The following is a 23,693-nucleotide window of genomic DNA, read 5'->3' as shown; positions in this document are numbered from 1 at the left end:
TAAAGTAAAAAAGATCACTGGGTACTTTTTTTTTTTTTGCTCCCATTTTTCTACTCATCCATCCATACACTGGACAAAGGGGAGTGTGATCCACATGGCTTTCCCAATCACATTGTCACCCCTTATTAGCTACATTTTTATACAAATCATCTTCAAGATTCAAGGGATCTAGGTTGTAGTTTGATAGTTTCAGGTATTTACTGCTAGCTATTTCAATTCATTAGAACCTCAAAAGGGTTGTCTATATTGTACTTAAGAGTGCCCACAAGAGTGACCTCTTGGCTCCTTTTGGAATATCTCAGCCACTGAAACTTATTTCATTTCATTTCACATCCTTTTGGTCAAGAAGATGTTCCACATCCTACAATGCTGGGTCCAGATTCCTCCCCAGAAGTCATATTCCACATTGCCAGGGTATTTATACCCCTGGGTGCCAGATCCCACGTAGAGGGGAGGGCAGTGATTTCATCTGCCAAGTTGGCTTAGCTAGAGATAGACGGCCACATCTGAGCAACAAAGAGGCATTCAGGAGGAGACACTTAGGCATAATTATAGGCAGGCCTAGCCTCTCTTTTGCAGTAACAGTCTTCCCAAGGGCAACTCCAGTGATTGAGGGCTCAGCCTATCAAACCACCAGTCCCCAGTGTCTGTGAGCACATCAGCAACCATCGAGGTGGGGAAGCCCAACACCCCATGCATTCTCCCCCAGCAATGTTCACATTAGTGGTAGCATATAATATTTCTCTTTTTGTGCCTGGCTATTTCGCTTAGCATTATGTCTTCAAGGTTCATCCATGTTGTCATATGTTTCACAACATCGTTCCTTCTTACTGCCGTGTAGTATTCCATCGTGTATATATACCACATTTTATTTACCCACTCATCTGTTGAAGGGTATTTGGGTTGTTTCCATCTCTTGGCAATTTTGAATAATGCTGCTATGAACATGGGCGTGCAGATATCTGTTTGCGTCACTGCTTTCAGATCTTCTGGATATATACTGAGAAGTGTAATTGCTGGATTGAAGGGTAACTCTATATCTGGTTTTCTAAGGAACTACCAGACTGCCTTCCAGAGTGGCAGAACCATTGTACAGTCCCACCAACAATGAATAAGAGTTCCAATTTCTCCACATCCTCTCCAGGAAACAGTAGTTTGCTGTTTGTTTAATGGCAGCCATTCTAATTGGTATGAGATGGTATCTCATTGCGGTCTTAATTTGCATCTCTCTAATAGCTAGTAAATTCATGTGTTTCTTGGCCATTTGTATTTCCCCTTCAGAGAACTGTCTCTTCATATCTTTTGCCCATTTTATAATTGGGCTGTCTGTACTATTCTTATTGAGTTGTAGGATTTCTTTATATATGCAAGATATCAGTCTTTTGCCAGATACATGGTTTCCAAAATTTTTTTCCCATTGTGTTGGCTGCCTCTTTACCTTTTTGACAAATTCCTTTGAGGTACAGAAATTTCTAAGCTTAAGGAGTCCCCATTTATCTATTTTTCCCTTTGTTGCTTGTGCTTTGGGTGTAAGGTCTAGGAAGTGACCTCCTAATACAAGGTCTTGAAGATGCCTCCCTACATTATCTTCTAGGAGTTTTATGGTAATCTTTTATATTGAGGTCTTTGATCCACTTTGAGTTAATTTTTGTGTAGGGTTATTGTATGGTATTTTTAGTTTTTTGATATAGTTAATAGTTAATTTAAAAAAAATGAAAAAAAAATATGCAGAGACCCCCTGAGGAGCTGGGGGAAAATGCAGAGGTGTTGGGCTTCCCCATCTGGATGGTTGCTGATGTGCTCACAAACATTGAGGACTGGCGGTTTGATGTGCCGAACCCTCTATCACGGGACTTGCCCTTGGGGAGCCTGTATCCTCAAAGGAGAGGCTAGGCCTGCTTATAATTGTGCCTAAGAATCTCCTCATGAATGCCTCTTTGTTGCTCAGATGTGGCCCTCTCTCTCTAGCTAAGCCAACTTAGCAAGTGAAATCACTGCCCTCCCCCCTACATGGGATCTGACATCCAAGGGTATAAATCTCCCTGGCAACATGGAATATGACTCCCAGGGAAGAATCTAGACCCGGCATCATGGGATGGAGAACATGTTCTTGACCAAAAGGGGGTGTGAAATGAAATGAAATAAGTTTCAGTGTCTGAGAGATTCCAGAAAGAGCTGAGAGGTCACTCTTGTGGGCACTCTTACGCACAATACAGATAACTCTTTGTAAGTTTTAATGAACTGGAATAGCTAGTAGTAAATACCTGAAACTATCAAGCTACAACCCAGTAGCCTTGAATCTTGAAGACAATTGTATAACAATGTAGATTACAAGGGGTAACTGTGTGATTATGAAAGCCATGTGGATCACACTACCCTTTATCCAGTGTATGGATGGATGAGTAGAAATCCAGGGGCAAAAAAACTAAAGGAAAAATAGGGTGGGAGGGGTGAAATTTGGATGTTCTGTTTTTACTCTTAACTTTTTATACTTCCTTTCACTTTTTCTGGTAGAAGGAAAATGTTTAAAAAAATAGATCGGGGTGATGAATGAACAACTATATGATGGTAATGTGCTCAATGGATTTATACTTTGGATGGTTGTATGGTATGTGAATAAATCTTAATTAAAAAAATAAAGTCTTCTATAAAGTCACAGCGGTCAAAACAGTATGGTGTTGGCACAGAGATAGACATATTGATCAATGTAATCGAATGGAGAGTTCAGAAATACAACCCCAGATCTCAGGTCAACTGATTTCTGATAAGGCCCCCAAATCCACTGAATTGGGACAGAATCATCTCTTCAACAATTGGGGCTGGGAAAACTGAATATCTGTATCAAAAAGAATGAAAGAGGACCTCTACCTCACCCCCTATACAAAAATGTACTCAAAGTGCATCAAAGACCTCAATATAAGAGGCAGTGTCATAAAACTCCTAGAAGAATATATAGGGAAACACCTTCAAGACCTAGTAATAGGAGATAGCTTCTTGGTCTTCTTAAATCCAAACACAAGCAACAAAAGAAAAAATAGATAAATGTGAACTTCTCAAATTCAAAAGCTTCTTTGCCTCAAAGGACTTTGTCAAGAAGGTGAAGAGGCAGCCAACTCAGTGAGAGAAAATATTTGGAAACCATGTATCTGATAAGAGACTGACATCCTGCATATATAAAGAAATCCTATAAATCAACAACAATAGTAAAAACAGCACAATTATAAAATGATATGACGATATGAAAAGACACTTTTCCAAAGAGGAGATACAAATGGCTAAAAAACACATGAAAAAATGTTCATCTTCACTAGCTATTAGGGAAATGCAAATCAAAGCCACAATGAGATATCATCTCACACCAATAAGAATGGCTGCCATTAAACAGACAGGAAACTATAAATAACTGGAGAGGATGTGGAGAAATTGGAACTCTTATCCATTGCTGGTGGGAATGTATAATGGCACAACTGCTGTGGAAGACAGTTTGGAGATCCTCAGAAAACTAGATATGAAAGTACCTTAAGATCCTGCAATTCAACTTCTTGGTATATACCCAGAAGATCTAAAAGCAGTGACACAAACAGACATTTGCATACTGATGCTCATAGTGGCATTGTTCACAACTGCCAAGAGATGGAAACAATCCAAGTGTCCTTCAACAGATGAGTAGATAAAGAAAATGTGGTATATATGTCTGATGGAATACTACACAGCAGTAAGAAGGAACAAGCTCATGAAACATATGACAGCATGAATGAACCTTGAAAACAATGCTGAGTGAAATAAGGCAGACACAAAAGGAAAGACATTGTATGTTATCACTAATGTGAACTCCCTGTACAATTTAAAATCAGTCTTATAATGTAAAATATAGGGGACCCAGAAATAGACAGAAGCTAGTGAAGGGGGAATGATTACTTAACATATACAGACATGTTAATGAGGGTGAACTTAAAAGTATGGGAATGGACAGGGGTGATGACTGTTCATTAATGGAATTACAATATCAGTGCTGCATTGAAGCCAAACATGATCAAAAGTAGTTGTTTAAAGGCATGTATCCCACAGATTAGCATTACAAATATAAATGAGTGCTTACATGACATTCCTCTAAGGTATAAAACTGGTACAAAGAGTTAACAACAGAATGGTATATGGGAAAAATTACCTATTATATACTAGGGACTATATTTAATAGGAATACCTTACTAGTACTACACAAATACTAAGGATAGATAATCAGGGGTTGAGAAGAGCTTTGGGGTGCTTTAGGTCATGATAATTGTTTAAAATTGAGGGTGATGATGATTGGACAACTAAGTGATGATAATGTGAGACACTGATTGTTTGTCTTGGAGAGAATATATGCTAAGTGAACTTAGGAACCCCCTGCTTAATAAGTGAAGCCCTCGAACTTGAGGCTTGCTCTTTTGAAACTTACGGCTGTAAAGGGGAGGCCAAGCCCACCTATAATTATGACTAGGAGTCACCTCCAGATAACTTTTGTTGCTGAGATGTGGCCTTTCTCTCTCTAAGCCCAACTTTGCAAATAAATTAATCACCCTCCCCTCAACGTGGGACAGGACTCCCAAGGTGAGTGAGTCTCACTGGTGACTTGGGACACAGATTCCGGGAATGGGTCTGGCCATGGCTTTAAGGGATTGAGAATGCCTACTTGAACAAAAGGGGAAAAGATAGGTAACAAAATAAGGTTTCAGTAGCTAAGAAATTTCAAATAGAGTAGAGAGGCTATTCTGGAGGTTACTTTTATGCAGGCTTCTGCTAGATATGCCAAATGGTCACAGTAGGACAAGCCCAAAACAACAGTAGTCCCCAAACCCTAAAGAATACCCAGGTCCCTATCTAAGACACTATAAAAGTTTCACTCACTAAGTTTATTATTCAGAAACTTAAATCCTTCAGAGAACTCCTATGCCAGCTAAGTCCCAAAACCCAGAGGCAACAGTCTCTTCAAGAACATCAACCAGATGCATCCCCCTTTCCCATATTGTTGACATCTCTTTTCAATATGAACAAGTTAGGGTGGCACTGTCTAGATATCACTCAAGATAGAAAAAGATTAAACGAGAGGAAGGGGTAGCAACAGACAAGACAGGATTTAACAAAGGATTATGAATACTGAATCTATATAAATGTTTTTTTTTTTTAGTTGCTAGGGTAGTAGAATAGCTAGAAGGAAATAACTGAAATGGTGGAACTGTAAGCCATAACATTCTTTGAAATTTTCGCTATAGCTACTTGTTAAATCATACTTTGAAAGTTATCACTTTTCTGTATATATGTTATATTTCATAATAAAAAATGTAAATAAAAATAAATATCAGACTTCAAAAATAGACTCAAGAAAAAAAAAACAAATAGAAGATCTGAATAAACCAATTACCAGTAAAGAAACTGGATCAGTCATCATAACCTCCCCATAAAAGAGACCAAGACCTGACAGCTTCACAGGTCAATTCTCCCTTCACTCCAGGATGAAATAATACTGATCCTGCTCAAACTCTTCCCAAAAATTGAAACAGTGGGAACAACACCTAACTCACTCTATAAAGCTAACATCACCCTAATACCAAAGCCAGATAAAGACACTACAAGAAAGGAAAATTACAGACCAATCTAATGAATACAGATTCAAAACTCCACAAGAAAATCTTGCAAATTGAATCCAACAGCACATTAAAAGAATTATACTCCATTATCAAGTGGGTTTTATACCAGGTACACAGCAGTGGTTCAACACAGGAAAACCACATGATCATCTCAATCTCATCTATGCAGAAAAGGCATTTGACAAAATCCAGCATCCTTTCTTGACAAACACATTGAAAGACTGGAATTAAAAGAAACTTCCACATGATATAGGACATATATGAAAAACCACAGATAACATCATACTCCAAAGTGAAAGACCAAAAGCTTTCCCTCTAAGATCTAGACAAGACAAGGATGCCCACTGTTACCACTGTTATTCAATATTGTGCTAGAAGTTCTAGTCAGAGCAATTAGGCAAGAAAAAGAAATAAAAGGTATCCAAATTGGAAATTATCATGTAAAACTTTCCCTATTTGCAGTTGGCGTGATCTAAATCTACAACTAAGCTATGAGAGCTAATAAACAAATTCAGCAAAGTGGCAGGGTACAAGGTCAACACACAAAAATCAGTAGTGTTTCTAAACACTAGTAATGAGTTATCCAAGGAGGAAATCAAGAAAAAAAATTCATTTACAATAGCAACTAAAAGAATCAAATACTTAGGAATAAATTTGATGAGGGATGCAAAGGACCTACATTCAGAAAAATATAAAACATTGCTAAAAGATATCAAAGAAGACCTATATAAATGACAGCATATTCCACGTTCATGGACTGGAAGGCTAAACATTGTTAAGATGTCAATTCTACCCAAAATGATTTACACATTCAACACAATCCCAATAAAAATTCTAAGCCTACTTTTATTTGGAAGGGTAATGGGCCCCGAATAGCCAAAACACATCTTGAAAAAGAAGAATGAAGCTGGAGGAGTCACATTTACTGACTTTAAAGCATATTACAAAGCTACAGTGGTCAAAACAGCATGATACTGGCATAAAGATAGACATATTGATAAATGCAATCAGATTGAGAATTCAGAAATAGACCTTCACATCTATGGTTGTTCTAGTTTGCTAATGCTGCGGAATGCAAAACACCAGAGATGGATTGGCTTTTCTAAAAGAGGGTTTATTTGGCTACACAGTTACAGGCTTAAGGCCATGAAGGTAACACATCACTAATCGGGTACCTTCACTGGAGGATAGCCAATGGCGTCCAGAAAACCTCTGTTAGCTGGGAAGGCATGTGGCTGGCGTCTGCTCCAAAGTTCTGGTTTCAAAATGGCTTTCTCCCAGGACATTCCTCTCTAGCAAGCTTGCTCCTCTTCAAAACGTCACTCACAGCTACACTGAGTTACTTCTCTTCGAGTCAGCTCATTTATATGGCTCCACTGATCAAGTCCCACCCTGAATGGGTGGAGCCCTGCCTCCATGGGAATATCTCATCAGAGTCATCACCCACAGCTGGGTGGGGCACATTCCAAGCAAATCTAATCAGCACCAAACCGTCTACCCCACAAGACTATATCAAAGATAATGGCATTTGGGAGACACAATACATTCAAACGGGCACAGTGGTCAATTAAGTTTTGACAAGTCTGCCAAGTCCACTCAACTGAGACAGAACAGTCTCTTCAACAAATGGTGCTGGGAGAACTGGATATCCATATGCAAAAAAAATGAGAGGATCCCTATCTCACACCCTATATAAAAATTAACACAAAAGGGATCAAAGACCTAAATACAAGAGCCAGTACCATCCAACTCCTAGAAGAAAATGTAGAGAAGCATCTTCAATACCTTGTGGTAGGTGGTGGTTTCTTAGACTTTATGCCCAAAGCACAAGCAACAAAAGAAAAAAATAAATGGGACCGCCTCAAAACTGAATACTTTCATGCTTCAAAGAACTTTGTCAAGAAGGTAAAAAGGTAGTCTACTCAATGGGAGAAAATATTTGGAAACCACATATCTGATAAAAGTTTAATATCCAGAATATATAAAGAAATCATACAACTCAACAATTATAAGATAAACAACCCAATTTCAAAACAGGCAAAAGACCTGAATAGATATTTTTCCAACGAGGAAATACAAATAGCTAAAAATCACATGAAAAGATGCTCAACTTCACCAGTTGTTAGGGAATAAATCAAACCACAATGAAATATCATTTCATACCTACATAATGCCCGCTATTAAAAAAAAAACAAACAGGAAACCAGAAGTGTTGGAGAGGATGTGGAGAAGTAGTTCCACTTACTGCTGGTGGGAATGTAAAATGGTACATCTGCTGTGAATGACAATTTGGCGGTTCCTCAGGAAACTAAGTATAGCTTATTATCAGCAATCTAGCTACTAGGCATCTACCCAAAAGAACCAAAAGCCAGGAAGCAAACACACATTTGCACACCAATGTTTACAGCAGCATTATTCACAGTTGACAGAGATGTAAGCAATCCAAATGTTCATCAACCGATGAATGGTTAACAAAATGTGGTACTTACACACGATGGAATATTATTCAGCTATAAGAAGGAATGAAGTCCTGATGCATGCAACAACATGGATGAATCTGGAGGATGTTATGCAGAGTGAAATAAGCCAGACACAAAAGGACAAATATGGTATGATCTCACTAATATGAACTAAATATAATGAGCAAACTCATGGAGTTAATACCTAGAATATAGGTTACCAGGAGACAGACCGAAGATGGAGAATGGGGGACTGATGCTTAATTTTTGCAGAATTTTTAAATGAGGTTGATTGTAAATGTTTGGAAATAGCTAGAGGTGACAGTAGCACATTATCATGTGTGTAAATAACAGCACTGAATCGGGTGTGTGATTGTGGCTGAAAGGGGAAGTTTAGGGTCATGTATGTCACTAGAAGGAAAGGTAGAGGATGAAACAAGGGACTGTATAGCACAGTGAACCCTGTTTCTGGACGATGAAGGTGGTAATAGTACAAATAGAATAATGTTCTTACATGAACTAGAACAAACATATATCACCATTACAAGGTATTAATAATAGAGTCACATATGGGAAAAATGCATCTAATGCAAACTATGGACTATAGTTAACAGTAATGTTTTAATATTCTTCCATCAGTTGTAACAAAGGTACCACACCAAGACTAATTGTCAGTAATAGGGGGTATAAGGGGCATGAGGTTTTTCTTTTTGGAAATAAGAAAATGTTCTAAAACTCATTGTGGCGATGAAAGCACAGCGCTATGATTATACTGAGAGCCACTGATTATACACTTTGGATGGATTGTATAGTGTGTGAATAAAACCGTGTTGGAAAAAAAAAAACTTCAGGACCCTCCCTGGCCTCAGCACCAGCCTCTTCTCTCCTCCCCTCAGCAAGGGCCTCTAAGTTTAACCCCCTCCTCCAGCTTTAATCCTATAGGCTGACTTGGTGCAGCAGCACGGTGAGAGCTGGGGCCTGCTCTGGAGGTGGGCTCCCTGCCTGAGCTCCCCTGGCAGAGACCACCTCATTAGTCCTGGCGGGGGCCACAGGGCTACATCCCACCTGCACCTCCAGCTCACTTTTCTTTCCTCCCAACTGACAGTCCACCAAAGGCTGAGCACTGCAAGGCCTGAATTTGATAGCCTCCCCGAGGCACACTCTGGGCCTCCCTCCCAAGCACTCCTATTTGCTTTACGGTGGCCTCCCCGAGGGCACCTTCAGACAGCTGTCATGAAAGCAGGTTGGGCTTGTTCTGGACAAGGCTCTGAGAGCTGCCTCTGTCCGTGGTTGGGCATGATTCCCACAATTCCTGGACTCTGCCTACTCCTCCCAACCAACTGGACAAATACCATCTTCAGCTGCACCAGCTGAAATACTAAGAAGAGAAGTCTGTTCTCAGATGCTCAATCCAGAGGGTCAGGGCTGTGGGTGGACTAGGGGGCGAGTGAAGGGATAGAGGCAGCTCCAAGCCATACTCCACGCAGTGCAGCCGTGGAAGAGATCAGAAAGAAGACTCAGAGCATATAGTCTCTCTCCCCAGAATCTGCAGGATGACCCCAGGAAAGTGGGTACAAACCCCTGGAAGGGCTCCAAGGGTGAAGATTCCAGGCAGGAGAGGAGGGCATTCAGGTCTCAAGTCTAAATAAGCACCAGCTTTCCAACACCTGAGGTGGCCAGCGTGAGATGAGCTGCTCCAGTCCCAAGAAGTGGTGAGTGTCCCATCTTCTGGGGTATGCAAGCAGAAGCAGCCCAGTAGGCATCCTGAGCAGACACTCGGTAACCTAATGGCTAGATGGCCACGTGGGTATCAACCACCTCTCTCCAATCCTGAGACCAACACACAAGGAAATGCTGCACAGCCATTAAAAAAGGTGATGCTGTGTCTACTTACAAACATGAAATGCTCTCTGGGAGGTACACTATTGGTTGGCAAATCAGATGAAAAAGCAACATTATATAGTTTGAGCCCACCTATTTACATGTTTACACAGACAGAGAAAATAATCTTGAAAGATGACACACCAAAATGTTGGTAGCAGTTCTCTCCAGCTGTGAAATGATGGGTACTCTCCTTCCTTCACTGATCTCTCTTTTAGTTTTCCTAAATTAACAGACTAACTATAAAAAAACATTTAAGTAGACAGTGTAGCAGTGTTCCCTGAACCACTGGCAACATCCCAGCACCTAGACTGTGAGAAGCAGACTGCGGAGCATGTGCTAGCTCACTGGCCCCTACCACTCACCTCCCGGGGCAGCTCCCTGCAAATGCTACCCTCCCCCAAATCAAAGGGTCACATCTGCTCGCTGGCCTGAACCCACAGCCCTGAGCTCTGAGCCTTTTCTATTACACTGAGAAGCCACATGGGGATTTGAGGGATGGGTGCACAACAGCTCTGCCTAGAGACAGCTGTACCTGCAGCCCAAAGGGGGATAACACCACACACATGAGCTGGCCCCTCACCTGCCCTAAGTCACTGGGTCTTCACAACCACCTGGTGAGCTGGGTGCTTTGTGATCCACATTTTCTAGACAAGGAAAACTGAGGCAGAGAGTGAGGAAACAGTTGACTCAGCTAGTGAGTGGCAGACTCAGGATTCAAACCTGTCCAGCTCCTACCTAATTAGCCAAGTTTATCAGAAGGAAAGCAGTTTGACCGTTAGGGGGGTCACTGGAAGCTTCAATGCTCTGACTCTCAGAGGCTAATATTGGGGGGTGGGGCCCAGCTCTGGAGTGCCGGACTCACTCGGAGAGGTCCCTAACGTCCCATCCCCTCCTCTCCTTGGTCTGCACCATGGGGTGGTATCTATGTGCTGGGGTACCCTGCTCTCTCCCCACCCCCTAACCCCTCCATCAGGGCCCCAAGACACCCTTCTGGAAACCCTGGTACGCACTTGGACCGTGTTCATCACCAAGCCGGCAGCCAACATGCCCAAGCCGGAGAGAAGGATGGGCACCACAACCTGGCACGCGATGCTGAGGGCCGTCTCGGGGAAGAATCCATGGGGAGAACGAGTGAGCTCGCAGCTGAAGCCTCTCAGCTTCTTGCCGTGAAAGCGGAATTTCAGGTTCAGCTGGGTGACCACCATCCTCAGACCACCAGCAGCTAAACACTGTGCCAGAAGCCCCAGAAGCCTAGGCCCAGGGATGTCTTCTGTCCTCTCCCCTCCTCGCCCACACCAGGACACTTTTCCGAAGAAGCCGAGGATTCCCAGTTGGCAGGTGCCCCTCCTGCCCCTCGTCAAGAGTCGGAGGAAAAAGGGAGTGAGGGATAAAGCCCTGTGTGAACTTGAAGCCTCTTTCCGGAGACTTCTGCTAGCTCCTGCTGTCCACTCCCTGCAGATTAAGTTTCTCTCAGATAGTGGCCGCCTTGTTAGCGGGGATCACCCTTGGCCAGTCTGCCTCAAGGAGGCTCACTGTCCCCGGCTCTGACCTTGACACCATCCAGCAGCCCGGCAAGCCGGCCCACGCTGGTTCTGCTGGACACAAGAAGGAACCCACGTGAAGCCTGGCCTTGGTGAGTGTCCCATGTGGAGGGCTGCAGAAGGCTGCCTGCACGTGTGTCTACTCTTGGCAGGAAAAGGGCCAGAGAAGATGTCAGCCAGTAAGATCCCATCTACTCAGGCCAGGGCTCCAGTCCCACCCCACCAAGGAGTTTTATTCCTCAAGGTCAAGTCCCCAGGGAGGAAGCCCACACATGGGGTCACCCTAACTTGAGTTTTCAGGAGCCCAGAGAGAGAGAGAGAGAGCACTTGTCAGTGCATTTTCAAAGTGACCCTCACTTTCTTCCTTTACAAAGGCTAGACTCATAGCCCTAATGCCCTGTAGACCAACCCCTGACCCAGGGGACACATGGCTGGGAAATCCCCTTTTGACACCTGGGGAGTCTACTGCTGGGTGTCAGCTGCCCGTTCCACAGGCATCAGGAACAGAAAGTCCAGACCTTAGGGCAGGCTGCAGCTGTGGTCAAGGCCACAGCTGGCAAAAGCCCAAAGCCAAGGGTCTGACTCATACTCACCACCCAACCCCTGGTCTAGCCCTCACTCCTGCTCCAGTTCCTGAACCATCATCCTTCTCAGGCACCTTAGCGGGATCCCTTCTGTTGGACAGTCTTTCCCATGCTCAAGCTGAAAACCCTTAGCATTCAGAGCCCTCACCATTCTAAATCCAAATGACCCCCTACCGAAGTGCATCCCCCTCCTCACAACCTCCAGCCAGACTTCTCCAATAACTATTCCCCCCAAACCTCTCACCGCATCTTTGCACATACCATCCATTTACTCATTCAACCAGCAAATATTTCTGAGCTCCTCCAAGGGGTCAGGCACAGTGGGCCCTAGGTTTCTTTGGTATTCTTCACACTGAGAGAAGTTTTTGTCCCTTCTCTTTCAATCTGTGCCCCGTTTGACCTCTCGAGTACAGGGAAAGAGACACTGTGCCAGTCAGTTTCTGGACCCAGATCTTAAGACACGGATAGCTTCCGCTTCCTGTCTTTTGGATGCCCATGCTTGACACCTGGCCAACATGCTGTAGGGAAGCCCAAGCAGTTGTGTGCAGAGGCCACCCAGGTGTCCCAGCCAGTAGCCCAGCACCAGCCTGCCAGCCATGTGGGTGAACTATCTTCCCTGGGGTAGAGCCCCCAGTCACACCACCCCAGCTGATGCTGCATAGAGCTGACACAGCTGTTTTTGCTGAGCGCTGCCCAGAGTGCAGTGTTGCAATCAAACAGAATGATTGGCTTTCAATGAGCCATTATGTTTTAGTACAAAGCAACAGATAATTAGAACATTGGGGCAACCTCATCCTGGCCCTATGCCAACTCCCAAATTGATCTCCCCTGAATTTTTAGACCATCCATCCAATCCCCTCATGGAGAGGGAAAAGTACCTCAAACTCAACAATTATTCCATGATTATTTCTTCCAAGCCCACCTTCCCCAAGCTTCCTAACCCAAGCTTTCTGCCCCTAACAGAAACTTAAGCCTCACCCAGACCTCACCATTACCACCACCACCCTCTCAACCCCACATCCCACTCTGTGTGTCTGCAAATCTCTCCTACGTCTGTTCCCTCCTCTCCAACTCAAGGCTGCTACCTTCACCACAGCCCCTATTACCTCCTAATCCATCTCCCTGCCAACAGCCATGCATGCTTTTCACATTAAAATCCAATAAGTACATCTCTAAGACAGTCGCTCGCTTTCAACAGTTGTCTGTTCATTACCAGACAAAATTCAGATGTCCTGGCCAGACTATTCAAAGCCCTTCACAATCTGGAAAAACACATCCACTTCAGTCTTCACTCTTTCTAGAACACAGTCACATACTGCATGTTGGGAGAACTTCACGTGGATCTGCACATGGGCCATAATCCATGGCCAAAACTGCGCTTCCTCATGCAAGATCCCACGCATCGCCCAAGCCAACTCCTGCCATGCATCAGGGGCCAACTGAGGCATGGCAGGAGTTGAGGACTCCCCAGTTTCCCAGTAGTGCCTAACATCTCCTTCTCCAGAACTCCCAAAGCTCTTTTTCAGAGCCTCTCTTCCAGCAAGTCTGACTTTTGCCTAATAGAAGCATGAATTGCACATGTACCCACTCTTCCTTCCTGGCAGGCACTGCCCTTGAGACCAGACTTTACCTCATTCACTGTTGCAATCTTCAGAACAGGGGAAATCAGTCATTAATTTTCTCCACACATCAGTGCTCAGTGCCTAATATTTGCCAGATTCTGTTCTAAATGCTGGGGTACATTTGCAAGCCAGATGTGTCTGAGTTTTCCAGCATTATGGATAATCATAAAAAGGGAAATGTAATTATGACCCATGACAAGCACTCTGAAGGACATGCCAAGGAATAAGGAGAGTATACGACAGGCTCAACCTCACACAAGCAGCACTCAGCAACCTGCAAATGAACAAATGGACCAAAAATCTTTACTGCCATGTGTGTTGCAGTTCATGCTTCTCAAAGCCCCGATCAGTAAATCACTGGCCCTCCAAAATATCCCTAGGATGCTCACCAGGAAGTGCAGCATTCCTTTTTTGCAAACGAGGACACCAAGGCCTTGAGAACTCAGGGCACATTAGTATCACAGGAAGGACTGAGCCCTCAGTTCTGACTCCCGGCCCAGGCTCTCCCACCTCACCTCCCCACCTGCCCACTCCTTTGCCCCTATGCCCATCTGCCAATCCCTGCTTCTGCCGATAACCCGTGTTTTTTTCGTTTTAATTAAATTCATTTTTATTGAGATATATTCACATACCATACAATCATCCATGATGTACAATCAACTGTAAACAGGACCATCAGATAGTTATGCATTCATCACCCCAATCTATTTTTGAACATTTTCCTTACACCAGAAAAAATGAGAATAAGAATTAAAAATAAATAAATAAAAAAGAACACCCAAATCATTCCTCCCATCCCACCCTATTTTTCATTTAGTTTTTGTCCCCAATTTTCTACTCATCCATCCATACACTGGATAAAGGGAGTGTGATACACAAGATTTTCACAATCACATTGTCACCCCTTGTAATCTACATTATTATATAATTGTCTTCAGGAGTCCAGACTACTGGGTTGGAGTTTGGTAGTTTCAGGTATTTACTTCTAGCTATTCTAATACATTAAAACCTAAGAGGTGTTATCTATAAAGTGCATAAGAATGAACATCAGAGTGACCTCTCAACTCCATTTGAAATCTCTCAGCCACTGAAACTATTTCGTCTCATTTTGCATCCCCCTTTCGGCAAAGAAGATGTTCTCAATCCCATAATGCTGGGTCCAGATTCATTCCCGGGAGTCATATCCTGCATTGCCAGGGAGACTTCCACCCCGGGGAGTCAGGTCCCACGTAGAGAGCGGATCACTCATGGTTTTTGATCAGTTTGTTCAAACAAGAGTTGAAGCAATAAAGGGTCAACAGAAATGGTAAGTTTCTGAGAAAAGTGGTGCAGAAATTTACTGATTTAAGGCAGGTCACCTAAGACAGAGCCCTCTTGGCAGGCCAGTTACTCTGGCTGCTGAACACAACTGTCATGGGATACCCATTCCCAGGGCACACAGCTAGTGGGAATTGAATTGTGTCCCCAGCAAAGACACGTTCAAGTCCTAACCCTGCTCCTGTGGGTGTGGACTCACTTGTGAGCAGGACCTTTGAAGGTGTTATTACAGTGAAGCCAAACTGAATGAAGGTGGGCTTCAATCCAGTATGACTGGGGTCCTTATAAACAGAGGAAATTTAACCCAGTAGAAGGAGGAATAGGAGATAGAAGGAGAGAAGTAGCTATGTGCTGGAGGAGACACTGAGTTACGGATTGCCAACAAGACACCAGAAAACACTACAGACTCCAGGAGAAAGCACAACCTATCAACATCTGATGTTGGACTTCTAGCCTCCAAAACTCCAAGATAGTAAGTTCCTGTTGTTTAAGCTGTGGTATTTGTTATAGCAGCCCTGGCAGACTAAGAGAGGCCCTCAAACAAGTGATCGTTTTCTTCTGACTTCAGCACCTCTGCAATTTCTTTACAGTTTTGACTATGTTCAAGTATCATAATACAATGCATAATCACACACAGTGGACTCCTGTACCATTCTTGTCAGTACAGGAGATAAGGAAATAGGACAGTCATTGCATAATCTAATATAGAAAGAGGTTACTAATTAAGGAAGTTACAAATCATTACCAAAAAATGTGTCATGTTTTTGTTTTAAAAAATCAACCATAAAAAATTTTAAAAACAGAAGGACAAATAAAGATAAGCATGCATACACACAAACATACATGCAGTAAAATCCAGAAAGATATATACCATAATACCAAGAGTAGCTTCCTCTGGGTGGTTTGATGACAGATGATCTATATTTTATAATTTTCCTACAATCTGACTTCTATGGTTATTTGCTTTTATAAACATAAAAAAAAAAAAAAAAAAAAAAAAAACTTGCCAAAAAAAAGAATGCCATTATGTGAGAGAAATTATTTTTCTGTGCAACTTGAGAACAAAACATGTCAGCACAGCTTATTGGGTCATAATCCAGAAAATCAAGAATGTCATTTTAAAAATAGTTCAGTAGCCCAGTGGAAAACCTCAAAGAGCTTGAACTAGATTCCGGGCAGGGAGTTGGTGGAATCAGGGTCAAGCATCAGGTGGTTTCCTGGGTGACCCTGAAAAAGTCCCCGGTGCTCTCTGGGTCTCTCACCCACTCCCTTCAGCCTCACAAGTGAGGGAGTGCTACTAGATCAGTGATTTTCAAACCATTATGTTCATCACAACCACCTGGGGAGCTTGTGAAAAATGCAGCTCAGGCCCCACCCCAGTCCAAAAGGACAAGAATCTCTGGGATTGGGGCCTGGGCATCAAAACCACTGATTATTCCAACCCCCTCCCTTTTAGGGCGGCTGTCACCCCAGCACGATTAGGAGGGTCTGCCAAGAGCTGGCAGAGGGCTTTGAAATGCACATCACCATACCCCACTTTCATTTCTCATTCTTCTTTGGGTACTGGTTCTTTTCTCCAGGAAGCCAGTTTCCACATGGTCTCCTAGGCCCTTTCTGGGGTCAGCTGAGCCGGGACTGGATCTGAGCCCAATGGTCATTCTTAAAAGGCCTGAATTCTTCCCTATCCTGTTGAGAACTCAAGCTAATCAAATTCTTAATAACTAGAAGGTTCTTTATTTTCTGCTTCTGATCTAGACTAGCAGCATCTGCCAACCGAGAGAAATGAAGGCTCGGAGACTTTGCTCCCATCCCAGGCTCTGGCCCAAACCTGCAAAGAGCTGCTCAAAGCTGCTCTCCTGTCACTCCTCTCCAAGGAGATTTTCTTGAGCCTCCCTCTCCAAAACTGCTCCCACCCCAAATACCCCAAACACCACCCTGCTTTCAGGGCCAAATCGTGTTCACCAAGAGGATAGTGGAAGTCCTAACTGATGGATGGGAACTGATTTGGAAATCCGATCATTGCAGATAGAATTAGTTAAGTTAAAATGAGGTCGTGCCAGAGTAGGGTGTTCCCAAAATCTGTTCTGGTTTGCTAAAGGTGCTGAAATGCAATATATCAGAAATGGGTTGGCCTTTACAATGGGGATTTATTAGCTTACAAATTTACAGTTCTAAGGCTGTGAAAATGTACAAATTAAGGTATCAACAGGATGATCCTTTCTCTGAAGAAAGGCCACCAGCATCTGGGACACCTCTGTCACATGGGAAGGCACATGGCTGGTGTCTGCTGGTCCTCCTCTCCAGGGTTTCGTTGCTTCCAGCTTCTGACTTCAGTGGCTTCCTCTCTCAGCTCCTCCAGGGGCTTTTTCTCTCCAAACTTCTCTGTGTGTTTCTCTGAGTTCTTTTCTGCCTTTTATCTTCTTATAAGGAACTCCAGTAAAAGGATTAAGACTCACCTTGAATGGGTGAGTCACATCTCAATTGAAATAACCTAATCAGAAGATCCCACCCACAATAGGTCTGCACCCACAGGAATGGATTAAAAGAACATGGCCTTTCCTGGACCCAGCACTGTGGGATTGAGAGGATCTTCTTGACCACAAGGGGGAAGAGAGATGAAACAAAATAAGGTTCCAGTGGCTGAGAGATTTCAAATGGAGCTGAGAGGTCACTCTGGAGGGTATTCTTATGCACTATATAGATACCACTTTTCAGTTTTTGGTGGGTTGGAATGGCTAGAGGGAAATACCTGAAGCTGTTGAACTGCAACCCAGTGACCTTAATTCTTGAAGATGATCATATAACTATGTAGCTTGCATAGTGTGACTGTGTGACTGTGAAAACCTGGTGGCTCACACTCCCTTTATTCAGTATATGGATAGATGAGTGGAAAAATGGGGACAAAAATTAGATGAAGAATAGTGTGGAATAGAGGGGATGGAAAGTTTTGGGTGTTTTTTTTTTTTTTTTTTTTTTTTTTATTTTTATTTTGGAGTAAGGAAAAGGTTCAAAAATTGATTCTGGTGATGAACACACAACTGTATAATGGTGCTGTGAATGACTGTACACTGTGGATGACTGTAGGGGGTGTGAATACATGTCAATAAAACTGTATTACAAGAAAGCAAATGAACAATGGGGGCGGGAGGAAGGGAATGGAGTGTCTTGGATGTTCTTTTTTATTTTGATTTTTATTTTATTTTTTGGAGTAATGAAAATGTTCAAAGACTGATTGTGGTAATGAGTGCACAACTGTATGACAAAACTGTGAACAACTGTACACTTTGAAGGAGTGTATGTTATGTGAATATATCTCAATAAAATTGCATTAAAAAAAAAAGAACATGGCTTTTCTGGAGTACATAACAGCTTCAAACCAGAACACTTCTCCTTGTGACATGTACTTTCCATATGCAAAATACATTCATTCCATCACAATATCACAAAGACTTAAATCATTTCAGTAACAGTATTAAGCACAAAATCTCTCAGTTACAGACATGGTCTGTCCTTAAGGCAAAATCTCCTCCAGCTGTGAACCTGTGAAATTAGAACAAGTTATCTGCTTCCAAAGGAGGGACAGTCCCAGGATAAAACATTCCTATTTCCATAGGGAGAAACTGGAAGAAAAAAGGGGCAACTGGACCCAAATGGTTCTGAAAACCTGCAGGGCAGACTTCACTAGATTTCCAAGTCTGAAAGTAATCCATAGAATGAGGTTTTATCCTTGGGGCTTGAGAGAGCAGCAGTCCCACCCTTTTCAAGGGCTTGCTCAGCAGCCGAGTTCTCTCCAAACACTGGAGTGAGGTCTCCCACATCTCCAAGCACTGGGGAGACAGCCATGCTCTCGGCCTCACCTTCCTCAAGCATCTGGGTGGCAGCTGGACTCTGCCATCTCCAGGGCACAGGACCATTCCCTTAGAACAGTGGGGCAGAAGCCAGGCTCTCCCCAGTCTCCAGGGAACATGCTCCACCCTCTCTGAAGCCTGGGGCAGCAGGTGTCCTTATGAGATGGGGAGAGGAGAGTGTGACAAGGAAGGCAGAGACTGAAGTGCTGCCAGCACCAAACCAAGGAGCACCAAGGACTGGCAGCCACTACAGAAGCCAGGAGCAAGGCATAGGACAAGTTCTCCCCTACAGATGAGATTTCAGACTTCTGGCCTCTGGAATTGTGAGCTGATAAATTTCTGGGTTGTTTGAACACACAAGTTGAAGGTACTTTGTTATGACAGGAAACTAAGACCCCCTGCTTAATTTTTTCATGGCCCTCACTGCTATCTAATATTTCAGTATTGGTTGTCTGTCTCTTCCCACTTGATTGTGATAGCAGGACCCTGTCTGTGGCATTCACCCGAGTTTAGCACAGCACCTGACCCATGACACATACTCCGTAAGTTTGTGCAGAATGAATGAATGAATGAATGAATGAACAAACTGAACATACAGAATGGTAGAAATAAAGAGAAAAAGAAAACCCAGCCAGCCTTCCACAGGCTGGCCACATCTCCTGCATCACCCAATCCAATCTTCAATATTTTTCCTCATACAACTCTCTACCTCCATCTCCCCTCCCCTCCAGTCATCCCATTTGCCCCCTACCCTCAGCCTTGCTAGGTTGCTCCCTTTCTTTGCTAAATCCATGATTCTTGCCTGAAAACTCTCCCTCTTTTTAGCATATTCACACACATATTGCTCATCCCACTGCACATAAATGGGGCCTGGATTCCTGGCCACAACACCCCCCAGTTCCTTTTCTGGAGACTTTTTGCATTACTGTCAGATTCATGCATTCCATTATGTAACTCTACCCTGGGTAGGCCTGACCTAATCAGGTGAGCCCATAAAAGAGAGTTCCCTTTCCCTGACATCACAGATTGAGGCATGAGAAGGACCCAAGGGAGATTTCTCCATTTCTAGCTTTGAAGTTGGAAGGGCAAGGAATACACACGGCCTCTAAAAGCTAAGAGTGACTCCCAGCTGACAGCCAGGAAGGAAACAGGGACCCCAAGTTCCACAACCACAAGGAATGCAACCAGCAGGAACTGAATTCTGCCAACAACTAGAATAACCCTTGGAATCAGATTTTTCCCCAGAGCCTCTGGAAAAGAACTCATCCTGCCCTATGCCTTGATTTCAGGCTTTCAGACTCTGAACAAAGAGCCCAGCCACACCATGCCTGGACCTCTAACCATCATAACTGTGAGCTAAGAAATGAATGTTTTAGGCTGCTAGGTTTACGGTCATTTTTCAAACAGCATAAAAAACTGATACATGGAATAAATGTAGCCAAATCTTCTGATGTTTAAAGAGAAGCTGAAAATATAAACTTTTAATGAAAGCTTCCATTTTTTCAAATGTCAGCAACAATTGAACATTAACAAACCCAACAAAGAAACTACTATAGAGACCAACATAATTTCTGTGTTGGTCCTTCTGCAATGTTTGCAATGCAAAGTTTGACCTTCTGATATATGCAATGCAGAGACCCATGGCAATACAGCAGTTTCTTCTTTATGCGAATGTATACCTTAATCACCTAGTAAGTGCTGCCCTGTGCCAGATATTCAGGGGGATAGAGAGTTATATAAGAGGCAGCTCGGTTTCTAAAGCAGACACAGACTCAGAAGCTTGAAAAGAAAGATTTTAGTCTGACTACATAAAAAAATACGCACAGCAAAAAAACACCAAAAACAAAGTCAAAAGATCAATGCAAAAATGGGAAAGGTATTTACAATCCATATCACAGTTAAAGGGTCAATTTCCCTAATATATAAAGAGCTCTGATTTATCAATATCAACCACCCCACAGAAATATGGGAAAACAATATGAACAGAAATATCAAGAGATACTCAACCTCCCTCACTCATAGTAAGAAATGCAAATTACATGACAATGAATGTGGTGGGCAGACTTCTAACATGCTCCCCAGTGATCCCCGCCTCCTGGTCTCCACACTCTCATGTCCTCTCTGCCTGTTGAGTGTGGGATGAACCCCGTGTCATGTTTTTAACCCACAGAAACAAAGGGGATGGGATGTTACTTCTGTAATTAGGTTACAAAAGACATTGGCTTCTGTCTTGCTAGCAAAGTGTACACTCTGATGAAGCAAGCTGCCTTACTGGAGATGTCCACCTGGGAGAGAACTGCAGGTGGTCTCCGGGCAATAGCCAGGACAGGAACTGATGCCCTCAGTCCAACAATATGCGAGGAACCAGATCCTGCCAATAGCCTCATCAGTGAGCTTAGAAGATGAGCTTGGGCAATGCCTCATTTTCAGCCTCACAAGAGACCCTCGAGCAGAAAACCCAGCTAAACCATGCATGGACTCTTGACCCACAAAAAAACATGAGATAATAAGTGTGCACTGTTTTATGCTGCTAAGTTCTGGGATAATTTGTTATACTGCAATAGAAGCTAATACAATGAAATGCAAATTTCCCACACTCTGTTAAAGATCAAAAAGATCAACAGTAAACTGTGTTGATGAGTGCTGGGGAACAATTACTTGGCTATGGTGTTGGAGAGGGTGTGACTGGTCCAACTCCCGGGGTAGGCCATTTGAAAATGTCTATTAACAAAATCACAAATGCCCATACCCTAGACCCAGTGATTCTACTTGCGACACATCCTTTTGATTTATTCAGACATGTGAAAAACAACTTATGTGATGATTATTCATTGTAGCATTTGTCAGTAACAGCTATTTTAAGTTATTAAACTTAAAAGTGCATCGGAAGGGGGTGGTTAAATAAACATTGGTACATCTGTACAATGGAATACTGAACAACCATAATAAAATAATGGAAGCTCTTATAGTATCCATAAAGAAAATCTCCAAAATATACTGTATATGGTTAGTGTGGCTCCAGAATCTGAGCTTTTAACCATTATATGATACTACTTCTCAATAGGTATTTATAAATTTGTATGAATGCATATAGATATGTGCATATTTAATTTGTTTATGTATGTGTGCATGTGTATACAATTCACAACCAATGTATTTATGTATATGTAAGCATACACAAATAACTCAGTGTATGTGTATAGAAGCTACAGGTTCAATGATGTTTTACTAATAGGAACATATGATAAAATCAACCCTTTGAAAATCACTGGTGTATAGAAGAGACTGTGGGGTTGGAGACTAGAAATAAGGAGGGCAGCTGAGGAGGCTGAAGTAAGAGGTGATTAGGATGGGGGTAAGGAATCCATGGAAGGCAATATTTGGGACTCAGAGGCCTGGGGCTGAAGTGCTCTTGAGATAATAGCAGGATGACTCACTCAGGAAGGTGGGATGACTCACCAGGACATGAGCCCTGAAGGGCCCGCACTGGGAGAAAGGAGAGGGGTCAAGGATCTGGAGGTCATAGATTAAATATGAGGAATAGAGTCAAGTCACAGCGGGGTATCAGGGATTACGATTTGACACTCAATAATTTTGGGGCCTGACAGGGTCCTGGTGGAAACTGGGGAGAAGAGCTGACATGGGGTTCACTGAAGGCTGTGACTTTGAGGAACTAGCAATTTGGGGTGATGGAAGGGTCCCTGAGAATACAAGTCTGTGACAGGGGCTGGGCAGGTCACTGAGTGACCTGGGACGGTGTGAACAAGAGGGAATGGTGGAGACTGTGGCAAACTGGAGAGAACATGGTCATCTAAAGGAGCAGCCCCTACAGAGCATGATCATGAGGGAATGCAGCTCCAATGTCGCAAGAGAAAATAGAAATTCAGGTTCTTAGGTGAAATCTCATGATTTTCAAATGCTGGTTTAAAAATATTTAGTCTACCAGCCTTATAGCAACTAAGTGGCAGAGTGGAGTCTCAAACCCTGACTGGCTCCAAATCAGTGAGGAGCTGGCAAAGGCACAAGGAATTCCATGACTCTGAGGTCTCTGTAATATGCATGAGGCAGGGAAGGAGAGCTATTGGACTCCACGTTTCTCCCAGGTCAGCCCTACCTCTCCCAGTCTGTCCTACTCCTGGCGGTCTTTGTTCTCAGCAGTTTGGCAACTAATAGGAACAATCTGACTGGTAATGGCTTAAAGTACTCTTGGGTGTTATGCCTTTCCAGAGAGTACTTCTGAAGACTGTTAAGATGAAAAGAATGGGGCTTTCAAGGTGGAAAAACAGGAAGGGTATAGCACATTTGTAACTTTTTTGTCTAATGGGTTACTTCCAATTCCTACCTCTGTAGGATGCCAGTGGGGCTGTAAATCAAGAGTGATAAAAACGTGACTTGGGGTCACAAAGCAGAGGATATCATCCTCCAGGAAACAGTGATTGGGACCAGAGTGGACACTGAACCTTAGAGGAGTGAGCTAGCGTCAATTTTGGAGAGTGAAACGGCTATTGAGAAAGAGGTCTGTCTTTTTTCCAAGAGTATATATATACTAAGTATTGACTGTCAAGGGCCAAACTACCCACTAGATAGAACAATCTTGCCTAAAAACGAAATAGAATTGGGAGAAAAACAGCCAGCATCCTGATATCATTTAAGCACCTAGATCATTCAATGCCTGCAATCCAGCTCCTTAAGATATTTCAATTTTATGACTATTAATTGTCTTTGAGGTTTAAGATAGATTAATGTTGGTCTCTGTTACTAGAAACTAAAAGAATCCTGCTTAATATACAAAAAACGGTATTTGGGGA

General features: G+C 43.0%; 1 protein-coding gene across 8 annotated transcripts in view; it reads right to left on the bottom strand.

Annotated features, from left to right (window-relative positions):
- SLC41A3 (solute carrier family 41 member 3) overlaps window positions 1-23,693 on the bottom strand; it is a 124,597-nt gene that overhangs the window by 69,033 nt on the left and 31,871 nt on the right. Inside the window, exon 1 of one of the 8 annotated variants that reach the window (XM_037803568.1) lies at window positions 10,984-11,178. The exons of the other annotated variants lie outside the window; for them this stretch is intronic. Coding sequence (XP_037659496.1) covers window positions 10,984-11,178 — 195 coding nt within the window. Of the gene's footprint in view, window positions 1-10,983; window positions 11,179-23,693 lie in introns of those variants that run through there. 8 annotated transcript variants of the gene reach the window in all.

The sequence above is a fragment of the Choloepus didactylus genome, chromosome 1 (assembly GCF_015220235.1).
Source record: "Choloepus didactylus isolate mChoDid1 chromosome 1, mChoDid1.pri, whole genome shotgun sequence".
Taxonomy (NCBI): domain Eukaryota; kingdom Metazoa; phylum Chordata; class Mammalia; order Pilosa; family Megalonychidae; genus Choloepus; species Choloepus didactylus.
This window is presented reverse-complemented; position numbering and strand designations above follow the sequence as displayed.